At 57.9% G+C, this 21376-nt stretch overlaps 1 protein-coding gene across 2 annotated transcripts; it reads right to left on the reverse strand.

The window, feature by feature from the left end:
- Nucleotides 1-462: 462 nt before the first annotated feature.
- On the reverse strand, nt 463-20474 carry LOC133356275 (monofunctional C1-tetrahydrofolate synthase, mitochondrial-like). Of its 2 annotated transcripts, XM_061573696.1 has the most exons (19): nt 19746-20474; nt 17052-17137; nt 15539-15712; nt 14845-14981; nt 14266-14312; nt 13333-13440; nt 12757-12831; nt 12308-12410; nt 11373-11449; nt 10408-10548; nt 9206-9274; nt 8252-8363; nt 7298-7437; nt 7122-7163; nt 6394-6494; nt 5977-6157; nt 5370-5477; nt 1840-1992; nt 463-915 (listed from the first exon to the last, which is right to left on the reverse strand). In XM_061573696.1, the coding sequence occupies exons 1-19, from the start codon at nt 19749-19751 to the stop codon at nt 826-828; spliced, it is 1950 nt and encodes a 649-aa protein (XP_061429680.1). In that variant the 5' UTR covers nt 19752-20474; the 3' UTR covers nt 463-825. The 2 variants fall into 2 exon arrangements, with proteins under 2 accessions (XP_061429680.1, XP_061429681.1); XM_061573697.1 differs by lacking the exons at nt 11373-11449; nt 12308-12410; nt 12757-12831; ... (4 more) ...; nt 17052-17137; nt 19746-20474 and having other exon boundaries at nt 10376-10438.
- Between the last annotated feature and the right edge of the window lie 902 nt (nt 20475-21376).

The following is a 21376-nucleotide window of genomic DNA, read 5'->3' on the forward strand; positions in this document are numbered from 1 at the left end:
GAGGTTCAAGCGAGCGAGGTCGAGTGGGCGAGGTTCGAGCGGGCGAGGGTCGAGTGAGGAAGCGACGACGTGTTGCGAGTTTGTTTTGTTCAGCCAGGTGGTGAGAACTCAAGGCAGCGGGGTGAGTCGTGTTTGGACGACTGACGGGGGGGGGGGGGGGGCGACGATTTCCGTGCGCGCAGTGCCAACCGGGCCTGGTCCCTGCGGACGACGCTCAGCGTGAAGGAGACGGTGCGTGGCGGTGTCGTGGTTATCGTTCTGGTTATCTTCGTGGTTATCGTCGTGGTTATCGCACCACCGCGGTGGTCACCGAGGCGGCCGCTGAATTCCGAACGGCGACAATCAGGGTGGGTGGGGGGGTGGGTGGGGGGTGGGTGGGGGGGTGGGTGGGGGGGGTCCGACGTGCTGCCTCAGGCTCCGTCGGCGTTGACGGCGACGCCGTGCGGCCCCCCCCCCCGCGCTGGTAAACGTGGGGGGGGGGGGGGGGAATTTGCCGGCAGAATAACGCAACACGCACAATGTGGACCTGGCAGGAGACACACGGTGCAGACGAGACGGGGAACTGGAGACAACGCAGATGAGACGGTGCTAACGAGGTAGAGCAAATGGAATGGACCACACCAATGAGACGGGATATTAAAAACGAGTCGGACAAAACAAACCAGGCAGACAAATTCAAACGACGTGAAAACCGAATCGATAACGACGCACGGAACCGCCGGCGACGGTCCCACGGGTCGCACGCAGGGTGTCACGTGGTGTCACGTGGCGTCACGTGGGGTGTCACGTGGTGTCACGTGGTGCCGTCGGCCATGACGGGTGCAGTTAGAAAATGCCGCGGATCTCCTCCGTGTCCGGGTCGAGGTCGATGTCGTAGAAGCATGGCCTCACCGGCAGCCCAGGCATGGTGGTCATCTGCACAACACACACACAGACAACAATCATCATCATCACCACCACCAGCATCACCAAAGACAAAGATCCCCCGTGTAGCCTGAACAGACTGTAGGGGCAAGTGCTGTTAGCGAGCGCCTATGATCGGCCAGCACTACGCTCGGCCGCTTTTGTCTCCCTAGTGGCAATGTTTACACACCGCACCAGGTACTAATCTGAGGCTGAGTCGACCTAGGGGAGGCCCAGGACCGGTTCAGATAATCGTCACTGATGTTGGTCGTGAGCAGGAATCGGGTTCGTAGTGCAGCGCGCTAACCACTGTGCCTCCGCTCCCCATTGCACACGGATACACACAGACAAAGATCCGCCGTTTCGCCTCAACAGACTGTTGGGGCCTTGCGTGGTGTTGGCCACCCACCCCCTCGTCCTTCAGAGGCGCTCAGTCTGCCGCGATAGTCTGCCAAGGCTATAAGGTGGATATTTGTCTTTTGTTTTTGTGAGCGCGTGTCTGCGTGTGTGTGTATGTGTGCGTGAACACGTGTGTGTGAACACGTTTGTGTGTGTGTGTGCGTATGTGTGTGCGCGCGCGTGAACACGTCCGTGTGTGCTTGTAAACGTGTGTGTGCATGAACACGTGTATGTGTGTACATGAACACGTGTATGTGTGTGCATGAACACGTGGAGACGTGTGTGTGCATGAACATGTGTATACGTGTGTGTGTGTGCATGAACATGTGTATGTGTGTCCATGAATGAACACGTGCACATGTGTGTGCATGGACATGTGTATACGTGTGTGTGCATGAACACGTGTATACGTGTGTGTGGGTGTGTGCATGAACACGTGTATACGTGTGTGTGCATGACCACGTGTATACGTGTCTGTGTGAACACGTGTATACGTGTATGTGTGTGCATGAACACGTGTTGCGCGCGCGCCCTCACGGTGCCGACGAGCGGGTAGAGGAAGCCGGCCCCCACGCTGGCTCGCACGTCGCTGATGGGCAGCACGAACCCCTTGGGGACGCCCTTCAGCTCGGGCCGGTGAGACAGCGACAGGTGCGTCTTGGCCATGCAGATGGGCAGCTCGGCAAAGCCCTGGGGAAACACAAAGACGAAGATCACACGTGTAGCCTTAACAGACTTGTAGGGGCAAGTGCCGTTAGAGTCGCGCCTGCGAAGGCCGGCATGGCGCACGAGGGCGGCCAGCACCGCGCCCGGCGGCCTTTGTCTCCCCGGGTGGCGACGTTCGCACACCGTGCAGGGTACTCATTTGAGGCCGAGTCGACCTAGGGGATGCCCAGGACCGGTTCAGATAATCGTCACTGGTGTTGGCCGTGAGCGGGAATCGAACTCGGGTCGCCGGGTTCGCCGTGCAGCGCGCGAACTCCTCCACTGCCGCTTCACTCCCGCAACGCACGCTGACAAGGAGACTCGCGCAGATTAAAAACAGGGAAGAAAAATCATCCAAGGGCATGGGCTCTGTGATGGTTACCAACAGGCGTTTGCACACGCTAGCCCACCAGCTGTACACACAGTGAACACGCTAGCACACCAGCTGTACACACAGTGAACACGCTAGCCCACCAGCTGTACACACAGTGAACACGCTAGCCCACCAGCTGTACACACAGTGAACACGCTAGCACACCAGCTGTACACACAGTGAACACGCTAGCCCACCAGCTGTACACACAGTGAACACGCTAGCCCACCAGCTGTACACACAGTGAACACGCTAGCTCACCAGCTGTACACAGTGAACACGCTAGCACACCAGCTGTACACACAGTGTACACGCTAGCCCACCAGCTGTACACACAGTGTACACGCTAGCACACCAGCTGTACACACAGTGAACACGCTAGCCCACCAGCTGTACACACAGTGTACACGCTAGCTCACCAGCTGTACACACAGTGTACACGCTAGCACACCAGCTGTACACACAGTGTACACGCTAGCACACCAGCTGTACACACAGTGTACACGCTAGCCCACCAGCTGTACACACAGTACACACGCTAGCCCACCAGCTGTACACACAGTACACACGCTAGCCCACCAGCTGTACACACAGTGCACATGCTAGCCCACCAGCTGTACACACAGTGAACACGCTAGCCCACCAGCTGTACACACAGTGTACACGCTAGCCCACCAGCTGTACACACAGTGAACACGCTAGCACATCAGCTGTACACACAGTGCACATGCTAGCCCACCAGCTGTACACACAGTGTACACGCTAGCCCACCAGCTGTACACACAGTGAACACGCTAGCCCACCAGCTGTACACACAGTGTACACGCTAGCACACCAGCTGTACACACAGTGTACACGCTAGCACACCAGCTGTACACACAGTGTACACGCTAGCACACCAGCTGTACACACAGTGTACACGCTAGCACACCAGCTGTACACACAGTGTACACGCTAGCACACCAGCTGTACACACAGTGTACACGCTAGCCCACCAGCTGTACACACAGTGTACACGCTAGCCCACCAGCTGTACACACAGTGTACACGCTAGCACACCAGCTGTACACACAGTGTACACGCTAGCACACCAGCTGTACACACAGTGTACACGCTAGCACACCAGCTGTACACACAGTGTACACGCTAGCACACCAGCTGTACACACAGTGAACACGCTAGCACACCAGCTGTACACACAGTGAACACGCTAGCCCACCAGCTGTACACACAGTGAACACGCTAGCCCACCAGCTGTACACACAGTGAACACGCTAGCCCACCAGCTGTACACACAGTGAACACGCTAGCCCACCAGCTGTACACACAGTGAACACGCTAGCCCACCAGCTGTACACACAGTGAACACGCTAGCCCACCAGCTGTACACACAGTGAACACGCTAGCACACCAGCTGTACACACAGTGCACACGCTAGCCCACCAGCTGTACACACAGTGCACACGCTAGCCCACCAGCTGTACACACAGTGCACACGCTAGCCCACCAGCTGTACACACAGTGCACACGCTAGCCCACCAGCTGTACACACAGTGTACACGCTAGCCCACCAGCTGTACACACAGTACACACGCTAGCACACCAGCTGTACACACAGTGCACACGCTAGCCCACCAGCTGTACACACAGTGCACACGCTAGCCCACCAGCTGTACACACAGTGAACACGCTAGCCCACCAGCTGTACACACAGTGCACACGCTAGCCCACCAGCTGTACACACAGTGCATACGCTAGCCCACCAGCTGTACACACAGTGCACACGCTAGCCCACCAGCTGTACACACAGTGAACACGCTAGCCCACCAGCTGTACACACAGTGAACACGCTAGCCCACCAGCTGTACACACAGTGAACACGCTAGCCCACCAGCTGTACACACAGTGAACACGCTAGCCCACCAGCTGTACACACAGTACACACGCTAGCACACCAGCTGTACACACAGTACACACGCTAGCACACCAGCTGTACACACAGTGCACACGCTAGCACACCAGCTGTACACACAGTGCACACGCTAGCCCACCAGCTGTGCACACAGTGAACACGCTAGCCCACCAGCTGTACACACAGTGAACACGCTAGCCCACCAGCTGTACACACAGTGCACACGCTAGCCCACCAGCTGTACACACAGTGCACACGCTAGCCCACCAGCTGTACACACAGTGAACACGCTAGCCCACCAGCTGTGCACACAGTGAACACGCTAGCCCACCAGCTGTACACACAGTGCACACGCTAGCCCACCAGCTGTACACACAGTGAACACGCTAGCCCACCAGCTGTACACACAGTGCACACGCTAGCCCACCAGCTGTACACACAGTGAACACGCAAGCCCACCAGATGTACACACAGTGCACACGCTAGCCCACCAGCTGTACACACAGTGAACACGCTAGCCCACCAGCTGTACACACAGTGCACACGCTAGCACACCAGCTGCACACACGGTGAACACGCTAGCCCACCAGCTGTACACACAGTGAACACGCTAGCCCACCAGCTGTACACACGGTGAACACGCTAGCCCACCAGCTGTACACACAGTGAACACGCTAGCCCACCAGCTGTACACACGGTGCACACGCTAGCCCACCAGCTGTACACACAGTGAACACGCTAGCCCACCAGCTGTACACACAGTGAACACGCTAGCCCACCAGCTGTACACACAGTGAACACGCTAGCACACCAGCTGTACACACGGTGCACACGCTAGCCCACCAGCTGTACACACAGTGCACACGCTAGCACACCAGCTGTACACACAGTGCACACGCTAGCCCACCAGCTGTACACACGGTGCACATGCTAGCCCACCAGCTGTACACACAGTGAACATGCTAGCCCACCAGCTGTACACACGGTGCACACGCTAGCACACCAGCTGTGCACACAGTGAACACGCTAGCCCACCAGCTGTACACACAGTGAACACGCACGCCAGCCATGCCCTACCTGCTTGGTGTAGAGGTCGATCTTCCTGCGAGCCTCCTCCGAGAGGCAGATGTCGTCTGCGCCGTACACCTTCTGTGCGATGACGCGGATCTTCTCCTCCACGGGCAGCTGCGCCAGGCCAGACGGAACGTCACGATGTGTGTGCGTGTCGACTCAGCCACAGACGATTATGTATGCATGTTGAACTTCTTTCTTACCCTACGTAGCCAACCGTGCTACGTAGCGTGCGATGGCGCAAGTGTGCATATGTGCGGTGTGTAAACATCGTCACGAGAAAGACAAAGGCGGCCGTGGGTGGTGCTGGCCACCCTCACCCCCTCGTGTGCCATGCCGGCCTCCATAACTGATCGCTAAGAGCACTTTCCCCAACAGTCGGCTGAGGCTACACGGGGTAGCTCTGTCTTAGTACGTGTACGTGCGTTTAGGTGTGCGTATACACACGTGTGCGCGCGAGTACTTGGCGCGGTGGGTTAAACATCGGCGCCGGGGAGACAAAGGCGGTCCACCAACCCCATCGCGTGCACCGCTACTCGCCACGAACGGCACTTGCCCCGACGCTCCGCTAGAGGCTACGCACGGGGGGGGGCGACCTTTGCCTTCGCGTCACCTGCAGGTCGTAGAGCAGGCGGGGGCGGCCCCGCGGCCGCTGCGCCGCCTCCACCACGGCCTGGGCCAGGGCCGCCGCGCCCTCCCCGCCGGCGCGCCACGCGGCACAGCGCAGCGCGGCCGCGGCGCCGGCGCGCAGGGCCGCGGACACGAGCAGGGCGGTCTCGCGCGGCGTGTCCGTGCTGCACACGCTCGCGCACAGGCGGAGGTCGCACGCGTTAGTAGCGTTAGTAGCGTTAGTAGCGAGTAGCGGCACCTGGGAAGGCCGGCACTGTGGCACATGAGGGGGTGGGTGGCCACACATGCGCACACGCGTAGACACCCACACACACGTAGACACCCACACAGACACCCACACGCGTAGACACGCACACCCACACACGTAGACACCCACACGCCATGCCGCCTGTGCGCTCACGTGAACTCGTTGATGGCGACGACCACTGGCACTCCGAACAGCTGAGCGATCTGCAGGTGCTTGACGAGGTTGGCGCATCCACGCTCGAGCAGATCCAGGCCCTGCGGACAGAGCCAGCGCATCGCGGTGGGGGCGGCGGGGGTGAGGGTGGGGGGCGGGGGGGGTGGGGGGTGAGGGTGGGGGGCGGGGGGGGCGGGGAGGGGTGACACCGCTCGTCGCGAGCGTTCGTGGTTCGGACCCCGGCGCAGGCGGCCCCGGTTAATACCGTGGCGGTGTGTACTCGCCGTCGAAATGCCAACGCGGACGTTAAAGATCGCGTGGCGTTAAAGGTTTTTGTTTTTGATTAACACCGAAAATATGAACTCAATTTGGACTATGCTCATAGCAACGTCGCTCCGAAAATACAGCAGGCGGACAAACGGATAGGCACATAGACGGACAGCCAGCCAGACAGACACACAGACGGTCAGTCAGACATGCAGACAGACAGACAGTCAGACACACACAGACAGTCTGACAAGCACAGACAGCCAGACAGAGACACAGACAGTCAGACATGCAGACAGACAGCTCGACAAACATTCAGATTCACAGACAGCCAGACAGTCGGACAGACACACACAGACAGCCAAACAGTCTGACACACACAGACAGTCAGACAAACAGGCAGTCTGGGACACGCCGGGACTCTGTGTGGAGGAGCCGTGGATTTTTCGTTGTCACCGTACCTCCTCCGTGTACTCCTTAGGCAGCGGGGCACCAACAGTCACCTGAGGAAAGTTAAGTGGCGACCGTTACCATGGCAACTAGGCACACGATCAATAAATAACCGAATTAACCAATCGACGCGTTCAGTAAAATGAAACTCTTCCGCCGGTCACCGCGGCGACCCCGTGCTGAGTACCTTGGGGCCTCCGCCGTGCATCTTGAGGGCCCGCACGGTGACCACCAGCACCACGGCGTCGGGGCAGAGGCCCGACAGGCGGCACTTGATGTTGAAGAATTTCTCGAGCCCGATGTCGGCTCCGAAGCCGGCCTCCGTCACTGCCGTGGAAAAAAAAAAAAAGTGTGACGGGAAGCGACGATCCTATAAGCGAGGTCGACCGTCGCCGGGGCCGGCAATGGGAAGGAATTACCGGGGTGAACTCATTCGCACGCCCACACCCCATCCCCGGCCCCCGCGCCCCTCACACACCGCCGGCTGAGCCGACCGAGCCGACCGAGTCTGGGCACGAGGAGGGTGGCGGACGCAAGTGTCGGCCGACGAATCGGCGTTTTTTGTGTCGCCCGTTTGAGCGGCGCCTGCCCCTGCCCCGGCTCGAGCGATCGCCCGGCACGTGAGCGCCCGGCGAGGTGCGGACGGGAACGGGCGCCACGGTGGCTGGGAGATGTTAACTACCTCGTGGGTTCGATCCCGACCCTGACGACTGCTGCGTGTTTGGAGTTTGCGTGTCTCTCCCCGTGGTCGCGTGGTTTTTTCTCCGGGCCCTCCGGTTTTTCCTTCCACATTTAGACTCAACATCACAAGGCGTTTAGAGTATTTGGCTGCTAGAAATGTCCACACCATGATGAGCTGCTTCGTTGAGCTATAATTGATGATAGGCAAAAGCTATGTAGCTCAGTTGGTCATAACCGGTAAAATAAAAACATCTATTTTTAGTTTAGGTTTTGACCCTGGCTAGTGCTTGTAGGCCTAAGACCGAACCGCTCGGGATGCACTGCCCGGTCCCATCGCATCTCAGACGCCAAGGTGGGGTTGAGACCGGATAGCACGTGGATGGGTCACCACTGTGCGTCAGCAGGTGTTATAGGCTACAGGAGGGTTGTGGGCGGAGGAGGGAAGTTGTTAAGAGCGTACCCACAAAGCCCTGCTCTCCCACCAGCTTGAGGGCGATCTTGTCGGCCAGCACCGAGGAGTTGCCGTGGGCGATGTTGGCGAAGGGGCCCGCGTGGACGAACACCGGGCTTCCCTGCGGAGGCCGCAGACGCGCGTCGTCGGACAAGAGACGCAAAACTCCCCCCAACGAACAACAACAAAGACAGCAGCAGTAGCAGCAGGCTCTTGCCTTGTACGCACATCCGGCACGGCAGAGACTACATCGCGACGTTTTTAATCAAACGTAACTCGTCGAGTTTTCTCAGAGGAGAGAGTTGGTGTCGCTCTTCCTCCACCTCCTCCACTGCTGAAGGAGCACAGACCCCAGTGGGTTCACTGTGCCTGTGTCTTTAATCATCTCTATGTATCTCTACGTGTGTCTGTGTATCTCCATGTGTCTCTATGGGTTCACTGTGCCTGTGTCTTTAATCATCTCTATGTATCTCTATGTGTGTCTGTGTATCTCCATGTGTCTCTATGGGTTCACTGTGCCTGTGTCTTTAATCATCTCTATGTATCTCTACGTGTGTCTGTGTATCTCCATGTGTCTCTATGGGTTCACTGTGCCTGTGTCTTTAATCATCTCTATGTATCTCTACGTGTGTCTGTGTATCTCCATGTGTCTCTATGGGTTCACTGTGGGGTCCGTAGTGTGGGTTGTATGGCCACAGTCTCACTGCTCTGGCCTGTGTCTTTAACCATCTCTATGTATCTCTATGGGTCTCTATGTATATCTCCATGTCCCCCCATGGGTTCACTGTGCGGTCCGTAGTGTGGGTAGCATATCGGCCCGCTGATGTCCTGATTGTTCTGTAAGTGTCTTCGAGGAGGAATGTCAAAGGCAGGAGGAGGATGAGGAGGGGCGGTGTTTGTTTGCGTCTCCAACGAGGCGGCGTTTGTCCTGGGACCCGGCGAGCCTTTCTCTGCGGGCCTCACCTCCAGCGTCTGCATGAGGTTGGGTTTGATGGCCTCCTTCATGAGCACCGCCAGGGCCCCGCTCACCCCCTGCAACAACAACAATAACAACGGCGGCGGCGGCGGCGGTGACACAGGCGGACGGGTGGAATCCGACGAGCTGTGAAGCTCTACTTCACGGATTGTGTCCAGTAAGCGGAGCGCGAGGGTCAAGGCGACGCCACCGTTCTACGAGTGTGGGGGGGGGCTATCGGGACTCTGTAAGAGGGCGGGGGGCGCGGGGGGCGTGGGGGGCGAGGCAACGCCGCGGATGTAAAGTGAAAACGAAGCGGCGATTTCCGTGCGGAGGAGCTGCAGCCGAGGGGATAGGACGTGCCTGATTGGTTAATTGATCAGGGCTAGAGATAGGGCGAGTACTTGCATCCGATTGGCTAGTTGGTCAGGGCTAGAGATAGGGCGAGTACTTGCATCCGATTGGCTAGTTGGTCAGGGCTAGAGATAGGGCGAGTACTTGCATCCGATTGGCTAGTTGGTCAGGGCTAGAGATAGGGCGAGTACTTGCATCTGATTGGCTAGTTGGTCAGGGCTAGAGATAGGGCGAGTACTCGCGTCTGATTGGCTAGTTGGTCAGGGCTCGAGAAAGGGCGAGTACTTGCATCCGATTGGCTAGTTGGTCAGGGCGAGTACTCGCGAATGATTGAATCGTTGGCTATTTGGGGTTCAGGGGACTGCTCATGTTTGATTGGCTCGTGTGCTCCCCCTGACCCCACCCCCCTTCCCATCCCCCAAGTGAGAATTCCACATTGCCATGACGAGCGGGAAGGCGGCGCCGTCTGTGGCTCTGCCGGGTGTCGTGCCTCCATTGCCGGTGAAGCAGCAGCAGCAGCAACTGTTGTTAGTTGCAGCGTGAGTCCCTGTACGAGTTGCCGCGTTAGTTGCCGTGTTAGTTGCCGTGTTAGTTGCCGTGTTAGTCTCCATGTTAGTTGCCGTGTTAGTCACCGCGTTAGTCGCCGTGTTAGTTGCCGTGTGAGTTGCCATGTTAGTTGCCGTGTTAGTTGCCGTGTGAGTTGCCGTGTGAGTTGCCGTGTTAGTTACCGTGTTAGTTACCGTGTGAGTTGCCACGTTAGTTGCTGCGTTAGTCGCCGCGTTAGTCGCCGCGTTAGTCGCCGTGTTAGTTGCCGTGTTAGTCACCGCGCAGGGTCGCCGCGATTGCGTCGTCGCACCAGGTCCTCCGCGGTGACGGGCTCCCCGCTGCGGCTCGTCGCCACCACCATGCGCGCCAGGCGCTCGCGCATGTCGCCCAGGCTGCCGGCGAGGGCCAGGATCGCCATGATCTCGCTCGCCACCGCAATGTCGAACTGGGTCTGCGGCGCGGCACGCGGGGTTGGGGGGGGGGGGTCAAGGGGTCGTCGCGTTCCGCTCCGAGTTACGACGAGCGGCCGAGAGCCACGCGACGTGTCGGAGGCTCTCGCCGCTGGCAGGAGGTCAGCAGGTGCCATGGGCTGACCGGTTCAAATAACGTCACCGGTGTTGGCCGCGAGCGGGAATCGAACTCGGGTCGCCGGGTTCGATAGCAAGTTGCGCTGACCGCTACACTACCGCTCGCGCTGCAATCAACACGTACACCGCCACAAAGACCGGTACTCCCACACACAGCAAGAACAACAACAACCGTCGTTCACCGCTAAGTGGCGGTGACTACACCACGGTGCTTGTGCCAGGATAAATTCACTTTGAGGCCACGTGAAGTGTCGAATGCCCGATGGCAGGAGGTCATGGGACAGACCCAGCAGCTGCCATGGGTTCACTGAGATGAGTAGCCGATGTACAACCTGTGCCCCCTACTGTGCCAACTTGCTGTGTTCTAGCCGCCCGGCACTCCGCACACACCACTACCACCACATACATCACTACCACCACACACCACTACCACCACCCATCACTACCACCACATACACCACTACCACCACACACTTTGTCTCCGCGAGATATTAATTTCAGGCTAAGTAGACCTAGCGGAGGCCCAGAGAACCGGTTCAGATAATCGTCACCGGTGTTGGCCGTAAGTGAGAATCAAACTCGGGTTTGAGCGGGTTGGTAGTGCTAACCACTGCACCACCACTCCCCATCAGTTGCTGCACACGCAACACAAAGACAAAGATCCCCCATATAGCCTTAACACACGCACCTCTCTTGAGTGCCCTTTCTCGGTAGGAGACTGCCCGACGGTCACTTTGCGCAGGTACCGGTCGTTTGTGTCCAGGACTGAATGCAAACACACGCACACACAACAACAACAACACGCACACACACGCACACACACATGCACACACACACACGCACGCACGCACACACACACACAACAACACGCACACACGCACATACACACGCATACACACGCACACACGCACACACAACAACAACAACACGCACACACAACAACAACAACACGCACACACACATGCACACACACACGTACGCACACAAACACAACAACACGGACACACAACAACAACAACAACACGCATACACGCACATACATACGTACACACACACACGCACACAACAACAACACACACACGCACACACACACGCACACACGCACACACAACAACAACACACACACACACGTCATAAGCAACTAAGCAAGCAGGTGCACGGACTACACCGCAGGAACTGAACCGTGGCTAAGAACCCTGCCAAGTCTTCGCTTGGTCGGGTAGGAGATGAGTGAGTTGGTGCATGGCTCGTGCACACAAAGACCCCCCGCATAGTGTTCAGGGGCTGTTGGGGCAAGTGCTGTTAGCGAGCAGCACCTATGAAGGCCACCGGCACTCTGGTACACGAGGAGGTACGGATGTGGCCAGCACCACGCCCGGCCACCTTTGTCTCCCCGGTGGTGATGTTCACACACCGCATCAGGTGTTCATTTGAGGCTGAGTCGACCTAGGGAAGGCTTAGGACCGGATCTGATAATTGTCACCGGCGTTGGGCGTGAGCGGGAATCGAACTCGGGTCGCCGGGTTCGTAGTGCAGCGCGCTAACCGCTGCACCACCGCTCCTCGCGCACGCACACGGACACGCGCGTGTGTGCAGCGGCACTGAAGGAGTGTGACCTCTGACCTCTATTCCAGGTCACCGTGTCGGGGTCAATGTCCAGGCGAGCGAACCGGGTCACCTCCTCGCTCGTCAGAGAGTCGGCCTCTGTTTTGCAGATGCCCAGTTTCTGTCAAACGTCGACTCACGCGTCAACTCACGCGGCAATTCACGCGGCAACTCACTGGGCAATTCACTCGGCAAATCACGCATCAACTCACGCATCAACTCACGTGGCAACTCACGTTTCAACTCACTCGGCAAATCACACATCAACTCACACGACAACCCACAGGTCAACTAACACGACAACACACAGGTCAACTAACGCGGCAACTCGAATTGCAGCTCAGACGTCAACTGATGGCAACGGACGGCAACGCGCACGGGTGAAGAGTAACAGTTGCTGCTTCATGGGCAACAGAGACGCGCCGCCCCCATCCTCGACCCCATCACCGCCTCCGCCGGGAGCGTACCTTGAGACGCTGGATTTGGATCGGCGCGAAACGACGAACCCCGTTGAGCAGCGGAACGAGGCGGTTGTAGAGAGCCTGGGGAGGAGGGGGGGGGGCAGCGGGGAGGGTGGTCACCGGGGCCGTCGTCGCAGCGACAGCCAACGCCGGCCGGCACGGGCGCCACTCGCAATCTCGCCGCTCCCGGTCGGAGAGAGGGGGGATCCCTCATCGTGGGAATGTGGAATTTTCCACTGACAGGAGACGCACGGGAGGGACACGCCGCCGGTGGGATCTACGCCGGGCAAAGTGGCGCGCGAACCAACCGGAGGAGTACGACTCCGCCTCGGTTCTGACGGTGCACGTCGGTAGCGGCACGTCGGTAGCGGTACGTTGGTAGCGGCGCGTCGGATCGATCTTCCACACGCCGCAGCGTCCACGGGAGAAACGCAGCTCTTCCCGCAACAAAACCAAAACCATAAACATCTCCTATTCTGTTATTGGGAGATGTACGGCGGAGGTGGGGGGGAAAATCTTTGCCTCTACCTTTGTCCCGTGTCGCGACGGGACTGGTGCAGCCGCCCCGGCGCGTGTGCTCACCTTGTCCGTCTGCGTGTTCTCATGGAAGATGCGCGCGTCGATGGCGGCGGCCAGCAGGTTGTTGGCTGCCGTGATGGCGTGGATGTCGCCCGTCAAGTGCAGGTTGAACTGCGGACGGGACATGGCGGGCGGGCGACGTGAATCGACGTGCCGCTGCGTCCGCGTGAATCTGCGTCGACCTCCTCCACCCCCCCCCTTCCCGGAGCAGGAGGGGGCGACCGCGAGCCTTCCACTCGCGAGGCCTGCAGAGAGCCCTCTCCCCGATCCCACTTTAAATATTGATAGATTTTTTATTATTCACGACGCTTCACTGAGCACGCTGCCTGAGACGAGAGCCATTTGTGATTTATTGTAAAATGCCAGGGAATGAAACATTGCTGCGACATCACTGAGACATCGCTGTGGCAGGAGAGCGATGCACCCTGTCGCTCTCCTGCCACGTTCCACCCACCCCATAGGGCGACATCACCGCCCTCTCCTGCCACGTTCCGCCCACCCCATGGGGCGACATCACCGCTCTCTCCTGCCACGTTCCGCCCACCCCATGGGGCGACATCACCGCCCTCTCCTGCCCAGAGAGTCTCGTCTGCACGTAGCCGTTTCCCTGTCGCCCTTCTACCCACCTCTCATGAATGCATCGTTCTCATCTGTCGGCTGTTGCGCGCGAATTGGACGATGAATAATCTCTCTCTCCCGCGGCCTCGCGTCTCGTCCCGGCGGCGGCGTGGCGGCTATCGAGCAGTGTGCAGGCGGTGCAACTGCACCGGGGCCCACAGGCACTGGGCAATGAAGAGGTTTGCGGGGGGGAAATTGGGGGGCAGCTCATCCCTCCCATTTAATCCCTCACACACCGGGGCCCGCGTCACGCACGCTATCGTGCGACGACGACGACGACGACGAGGATGGTGCCGACGACGCGGTGCGTGAGCTCACCTCCTCCATGGGGATGACCTGGGAGTAGCCTCCTCCGGCCGCGCCCCCTGGCATGGGGACAGAGCGAGACGCCGCGATCACGTGACCACCCAGCACACCGCACAAGAGGCGATGGTGCCCCGCGTAGCCGTGCCCACTGCCGCGGCTGGAGGAAGGCGGACGGTACTAACAGCGCAACAACCACCGACCGTTGAAGCCAGTGGGCCGCCCTGGTTAATGCTGCGCTGCGTGCCGACTGTAAGAATGCCAAGCACCGTCCGCTTCGCGGCGGACGTTGAAGATCCCGCGCCGGCGTCACGCTGCAGATTCGTTGAATGTTTGGAAAAGGTGTAGCCGCTGGACAACCCGCCGGGATCGGGCGCAGCGGCAGCGGCAATCGTCGCTCCCCCGATTCTGAAGACTCGGCGCCCTCCGGGCCGATTGACGAGACTCCCAGCGAAGCGTCAGAGCAACACCGTGACGATAACTTCCAAAGTGTGGCTTTGCCAGGCCCTATGCCAATCACGCCCCCCCCCCACCACGCCCCCCCCCACCACGCCCCCCCCCCCACGCCCTCCGAGACGTTCGCCCGCGCGCCACCTTTGATGCCGAACGTGGGTCCCTGCGAGGGCTGTCGCACGCAGGCGAAGGTGTTGAGGTGCAGCTGCGAGGAGAGCGCCTGCGCCAGCCCCACCGCGCTTGTGCTCTTGCCCTCGCCCAGCGGCGTCGGGGTGATGCTGCGGGCGACAACGACGCTCGCGTCGCCGTGACGACGACGACGACGCCGTGGAGATTCCCGCCGCCAAACCGGCGTGGCCAGCCGGCCCGGCAAGCGGCTCACCCAAAACTAAACAGTTTTCTTTTGTTGACCAGGCGAGGCCCACTGAGCCATATGTCCGCTCTTTTTAGAAGCGGCCTGGCTATCAACAACGACAGCTCATGTGGAACTATACAGCAGCCAAATAATCTAAACGCACGTCGTTGATTCTAAATGTGGAGGGAAAAACCGGAGGACCCACAGAAAAATCGACGCGACCACGGGGAGCGAGAGAGAGAGAGACACGCAAATTCCACATATACAGCAGTCGGCGTCAAGGCTGGGAGTGAACCCACGACCTCTTGCATACCAGGCTAGGTAGTTAACATCTCCTAGCCACCGTGATGATGATGAGAGAGAGAGAGACCAAACTTCCAAATACACAGCAGTAGGCATCAGGGTCGGGAGCGAACCCACGACCTCCTGCATACCAGGCGAGGTAGTTAACATCTCCTGGCCACCGACGGCCCTCCCTACCTGGTGACCACCACGTATTTGCCGTCGGGCTGGTGCCGCAGCCGGTGCAGAGTGGACAGAGACACCTTGGCCTTGCAGCGTCCGTAGGCCTCCACCTCGCCCGGCAGCAGCCCCACCTCCTGCGCCAGGAGGTCCGCCGCCTTCGGCGTCTGGGCACGGGAGACCTCAATGTCGCTGGAGCAGGGACAGGCCGTACGCAAGGGAGGACAACAACAACAACAATGACAACAGCGACGTGGGACGCAGTCTCCACCCAAACCACCACCCACACCACCCTCCGCACCACTCCCAGGACGGCGGTCACCGCATCGCGTGCCTTCAGATGCGCTTCTGCGGCCGTCTGGAACGCTCTTCCTTCTGATATAAGGAAATCACTGGGAGCTATGCACTTTTAAATCATCATCATCTAGATTCTAGATGGACAATACTAGTTTCTCTCGAACTGCTTGTTGTGTTTAGTTTGTTGTCCTTCCCCTGCACCTCCGATTAGCCACGGTTGGCTACGTACAGTGCGAAAGACGTTCAACATCCATACATACATACACATGTAATTGGCTGATAACACCTTTATACATAGAGGACCGCAGAGCTTGGTGGGGAACTGTTGGCAGTGCCAGCTCCTCACTGCGTGGCTGCTGCTGCCTTCCCACTCCGCGTCTGTGGTTCCACCTCCTGGTGCCTCCGAGTCGTCCTCTCTCTCTACGAGTCACCCTCTCTCCGAGTTGTCCTCTCTCTCTACGAGTCACCCTCTCTCCGAGTCGTCCTCTCTCTCTCTATGAGTCACCCTCTCTCCGAGTCGTCCTCTCTCTCTGTACGAGTCACCCTCTCTCTGAGTCGTCCTCTCTCTCTACGAGTCACCCTCTCTCCGAGTCGTTCTCTCTCTCTGTACGAGTCACCCTCTCTCTGAGTCATCCTCTCTCTCTGTACGAGTCACCCTCTCTCCGAGTCGTTCTCTCTCTACGAGACCGATGAGCGGGTACCGTGCGGTGGTCGCGGCGCCGGCAGAAGCGTTACGACTTGACACCATCATTACCATAAAACTATAAACTCCACTATTTGTTTTTATGTTACCCAGGTGAAGCCCACTGAGATTTTTCACAAGTGACCTGGCTATCACAAATGATAGCTGAACGAAGTGGCTTAGCATCATCATCATCACGTGGGCATTTCTAGCAGTAGCCACATACTCTGAACGCGTGGTGGTGTCGATTCTAAACGTGGAGAAAGAAACCGGAGGGACCCGGAGAAAAATCCACACGGCCACGGGGGGAGAGAGACACGCAAACTCCAGATATACAACAGACATCTTCAGGGTCGGGATCGAACCCCCGACTTCCTGCATACAAGGCGAGGGAGTTAACATCTCCTAGCCACCACGGCGTCCCAGCGGCGGCCCTTGTCCCGCATCACCGCTCGTGCTCATTCATCGTGAATCTCGCCGGCCCCACGGCTCCGAGCCACCCCTGGCTCTCCGGGAGAGCCGAGGGCAGCGGGGGGGGGGGGGGCGCCGTACCTGGGCACCGGAGTCAGAGGCTTGAGTGGCAGGGGTCGGAATCGCCATCGCGACGCCAGCGCCTGGCGCACAAACTGCTGGGAGCTCTGCGGAGAGAAGGTGCGGGGAAGACGCCTGTGGGACTCATAGAGCCGCACAGCGACCCGCAGACTCGCACAGAGACCCCAGACTCACACAGAGACCCATAGACTCACACAGAGACCCATAGACTCACATAGAGACCCACAGGCTCACACAGAGACCCACAGACTCACAGAGACCCACAAACTCACACAAGAGACCCACAGACGCACACAGAGACCCACAGACTCACAGAAACCCACAGCCTCACAGAGACCCACAGCCTCACACAGAGACCCACAGACTCACACAGAGACCCACAGACTCACACAGAGACCCATAGACTCACACAGAGACCCACAGACTCACACAGAGACCCACAGACTCACAGAGACCCACAGCCTCACACAGAGACCCACAGACTCACAGACACCCCCAGACTCACACAGAGACCCACAGACTAACATAGAGACCCAGAGACTCACAGAGACCCCCAGACTTACACAGAGACCCCCAGACTCACACAGAGACCCCCAGACTCACACAGAGATCTCCAGACTCACACAGAGACCCACAGACTCACACAGAGACCCACAGACGCAGACAGAGTCCCACAGACGCACACAGAGACCCACAGACTCACAGAGACCCACAGACTCACACAGAGACCCACAGACTCACACAGACGCACACAGAGACCCACAGACTCACAGAGACCCACAGCCTCACACGGAGACCCACAGACTCACACAGAGACCCACAGACTCAGAGACCCCCAGACTCACACAGAGACCCATAGACTAACACAAAACCCCACAGACTCACACAGAGACCCACAGACTCACACAGACGCACACAGAGACCCACAGACTCACACAGAGACCCACACAGACTCACACAGAGACCCACACTCACACAGAAACCCACAGACTCATTGCTGTGTGGGCGGCATTTCTTGGAACATCCACGCGCGAAGGTCACGTGACTGGCGACTGCGCCCATGAAACGTTGCCGGCATTCATCCATTCATTCCCGAATGCCGCCTAAGAAATGAATGAACATCGTGAGATGTATAGTGGGACATTGTGAGATTATATATATCACTCAGTGCATCTTAAAGTAGAAGTCGCGTGTGGCTCACGCTCAGCGGAGTGCGAGAGCCAACGACAACATTTGCTCTCCGCAGGGTTTCATTTCACGCTATTCGTTGTGATCGTCTACATCGTCAGCCACGATCTCTCCACTGCTGGCTGAAGGCCTCACACCCGTCAAGACGCCGCCATTCCACGTGGCATCGTGGACCCCCCCACGCTGCCCACGAGCCGCCAAGGACAAAGAGGCCCCGTGTAGCCTTGGCGCGCTGCCGGGGCAAGTGCCGTTAGCGAGTGGCGTCTGTTATGTGAGGGGTGGGTTGGCCAACACCGCGCCCGGCCGCCTTTGTCTCCCCAGTGGCGATGTTTACACACCGCATCGGGTACTAATTTGAGGCCGAGTCTACCTAGGGGTGGCCCAGGACCGGTTTATATAATCGTCAATGTTGATGGCCGTGAGCGCGAATTGAACTCGGGTCGCCGGGTTCATAGCGCTTCACAAGAACTCAGTCAACCACACACACACACTCAACCCCACACACACACTCAGTCAACCACACACACACACACAGTCAACCACACACAGTCAACCACACACACTCACTCAACCACACACTCAACCACACACACACAGTCAACCACACACACACAATCTGTCAACCACACACACTCAGTCAATCACACACACACACTCAGTCAACCACACACTCAACCACACACTCACTCAACCACACACACACAGTCAACCACACACACTCACTCAACCACACACTCAACCACACACACACAGTCAACCACACACACACAATCTGTCAACCACACACACTCAGTCAATCACACACACACACTCAGTCAACCACACACTCAACCACACACTCACTCAACCACACACACACAGTCAACCACACACACATACTCAACCACACACACACACTCTACCACAAACACTCAGTCAACCACACACACACTCACTCAACCACACACTCACTCAACCACACACTCACTCAACCACACACACACAGTCAACCACACACTCAGTCAACCACACACACACAGTCAACCACACACACTCAGTCAACCACACACACTCAGTCAACCACACACACATACTCAACCACACGCACTCACTCAACCACACACTCAGTCAACCACACACACACAGTCAACCACACACACTCAGTCAACCACACACACACAGTCAACCACACACACTCAGTCAACCACACACACATACTCAACCACACACACATACTCAACCACACACACAGTCAACCACACACACACTCAGTCAACCACACACACACATACACCCACACATACATCATACACACACATCATACACACACACACATCATACACACACACATCATACACACATCATACACACACACATCATACACACACATCATACACACATCATACACACACACATCACACACACACACATCATACACACACACATCATACACACACACACTCCCTCATCCCAGACGCCACGTGTCTCCCCCCTTTGTCTGCCCCGCCACTCCACTCTCCTCCTCACCTGCATTGTTTATTCTCGATGGCCGCGAATCCTGTTGTCCGCGATTTCCCGCGACGCTCTCGCTCCCTTCGCTCGCCTCTCCCCTGGACCGCCTTTGTCTCTCTCGCCCTCTTTCTCTCTCGCTCTCCTCGTCCGCCTCCTCGCTCTGCTCGTGTCGTCTCTCGCGTCTCGGGCGGGCGAGTCGCTGCTGCAGGGGCGGGGTCGTGAAATGTTGGAGACGAGCCACCACCGTAAGCCGCGAGGCATGCGCGGAGCGACTCCACTCGGCTCCACGTTGTTACACCGTGGCTCCACGTGGTTACACTCTGGCTCACTCTGAAGTTGGTGGCTCCACTCTGGCTCACTCTGAAGTTGGTGGCTCTACTCTGGCTCAGTTTGAATCTGGTGGCTCCACTCTGGCTCACTGAAGCTGGTGGCTCCACTGTGGCTCACTCTGAAGTTGGTGGCTCCACTGTGGCTCACTCTGAAGCTGGTGGCTCCACTCTGGCTCACTCTGAAGCTGGTGGCTCCACTGTGGCTCACTCTGAAGCTGGTGGCTCCACTGTGGCTCACTTTGAAGATGGTGGCTCCACTGTGGCTCACTCTGAAGTTGGTGGCTCCACTGTCGCTCACTCTGAAGCTGGTGGCTCCACTGTGGCTCACTTTGAAGATGGTGGCTCCACTGTGGCTCACTCTGAAGCTGGTGGCTCCACTGTGAAACGCGTGGGTCCACCTTGGGGCTCTACTGTGACACGGGTGGCTCAACTGCGCGGCTCAGTTTGAATCTGGTGGCTCCATTGTGAAACCTCGTCGTGTGTGATCCACTCTCAGCACGCACCCTGCGGGCCTCGTTGTGAAATGCGAGGCTCCGGTTTGTGGCTGACGAAATCAACACTTCTTATGTAAGATGTGTGGTGGTGGTGGTTCACACGAGGGAGACCGATGCCACTACACATGTATAAATACTCAACACGTTCATTAGCAACGCTGCTGCGTGGTTTTATGACGCAAGTTAAGACAACGCCGTGACGTTTCGGGCAATGCCCCTTCTTCAGAGCACATTCAGTTTTAAATTTCGATTTAAAGCTTTCGTGACTGCAGGGATTCATATTCTTGGATCTTTTGGTAAAGTCACGTAGAAGGGAAATAATAATATCATAAAAATAAAATATAAAAAGCACATTCAAATTTGACCCTAAGAAGCCCCTCACCGGGGATCTCTTAAGAGTCTCAAGGCCGCTTTAAGGAGGGTCCTGCCACACTGGGATGTGCGGTCACCTCGTATTGGACGCCTCCAACATCGCAGCAGGCTAAGGCCGTGGCCACCGCGTGACCCGGCGCGTCTGGCTTCTGTGGCCTTTGGAACCTTGCCGAATAGCCCACAAGACAAACGCCTCCGTCATCAACAGTGTACACATACTGCACGTGCACTTGTATGTCTGTATCTGCACATAAGTCCCATAGTGTTGTTAGTCATCGTACTCCAACTGCGCCCCGAGCAATTTCGCGTAGCCGTCAACCCACACGTGTCTCTCGCCGTGTTCCTCTGCAGGGCCATGGAGTTTGCAGGTCCACACGGCGCACAGCCGTTTCAAAACGGGCAAAAATGTGCTCTCTTCTTCTTGGTTCGTTCGGTAAAGTCACGTAGAAGG

This window comes from Lethenteron reissneri, chromosome 53 (assembly GCF_015708825.2).
Source record: "Lethenteron reissneri isolate LAM-NWPU_2019-01 chromosome 53, ASM1570882v1, whole genome shotgun sequence".
Classification (NCBI taxonomy): domain Eukaryota; kingdom Metazoa; phylum Chordata; class Hyperoartia; order Petromyzontiformes; family Petromyzontidae; genus Lethenteron; species Lethenteron reissneri.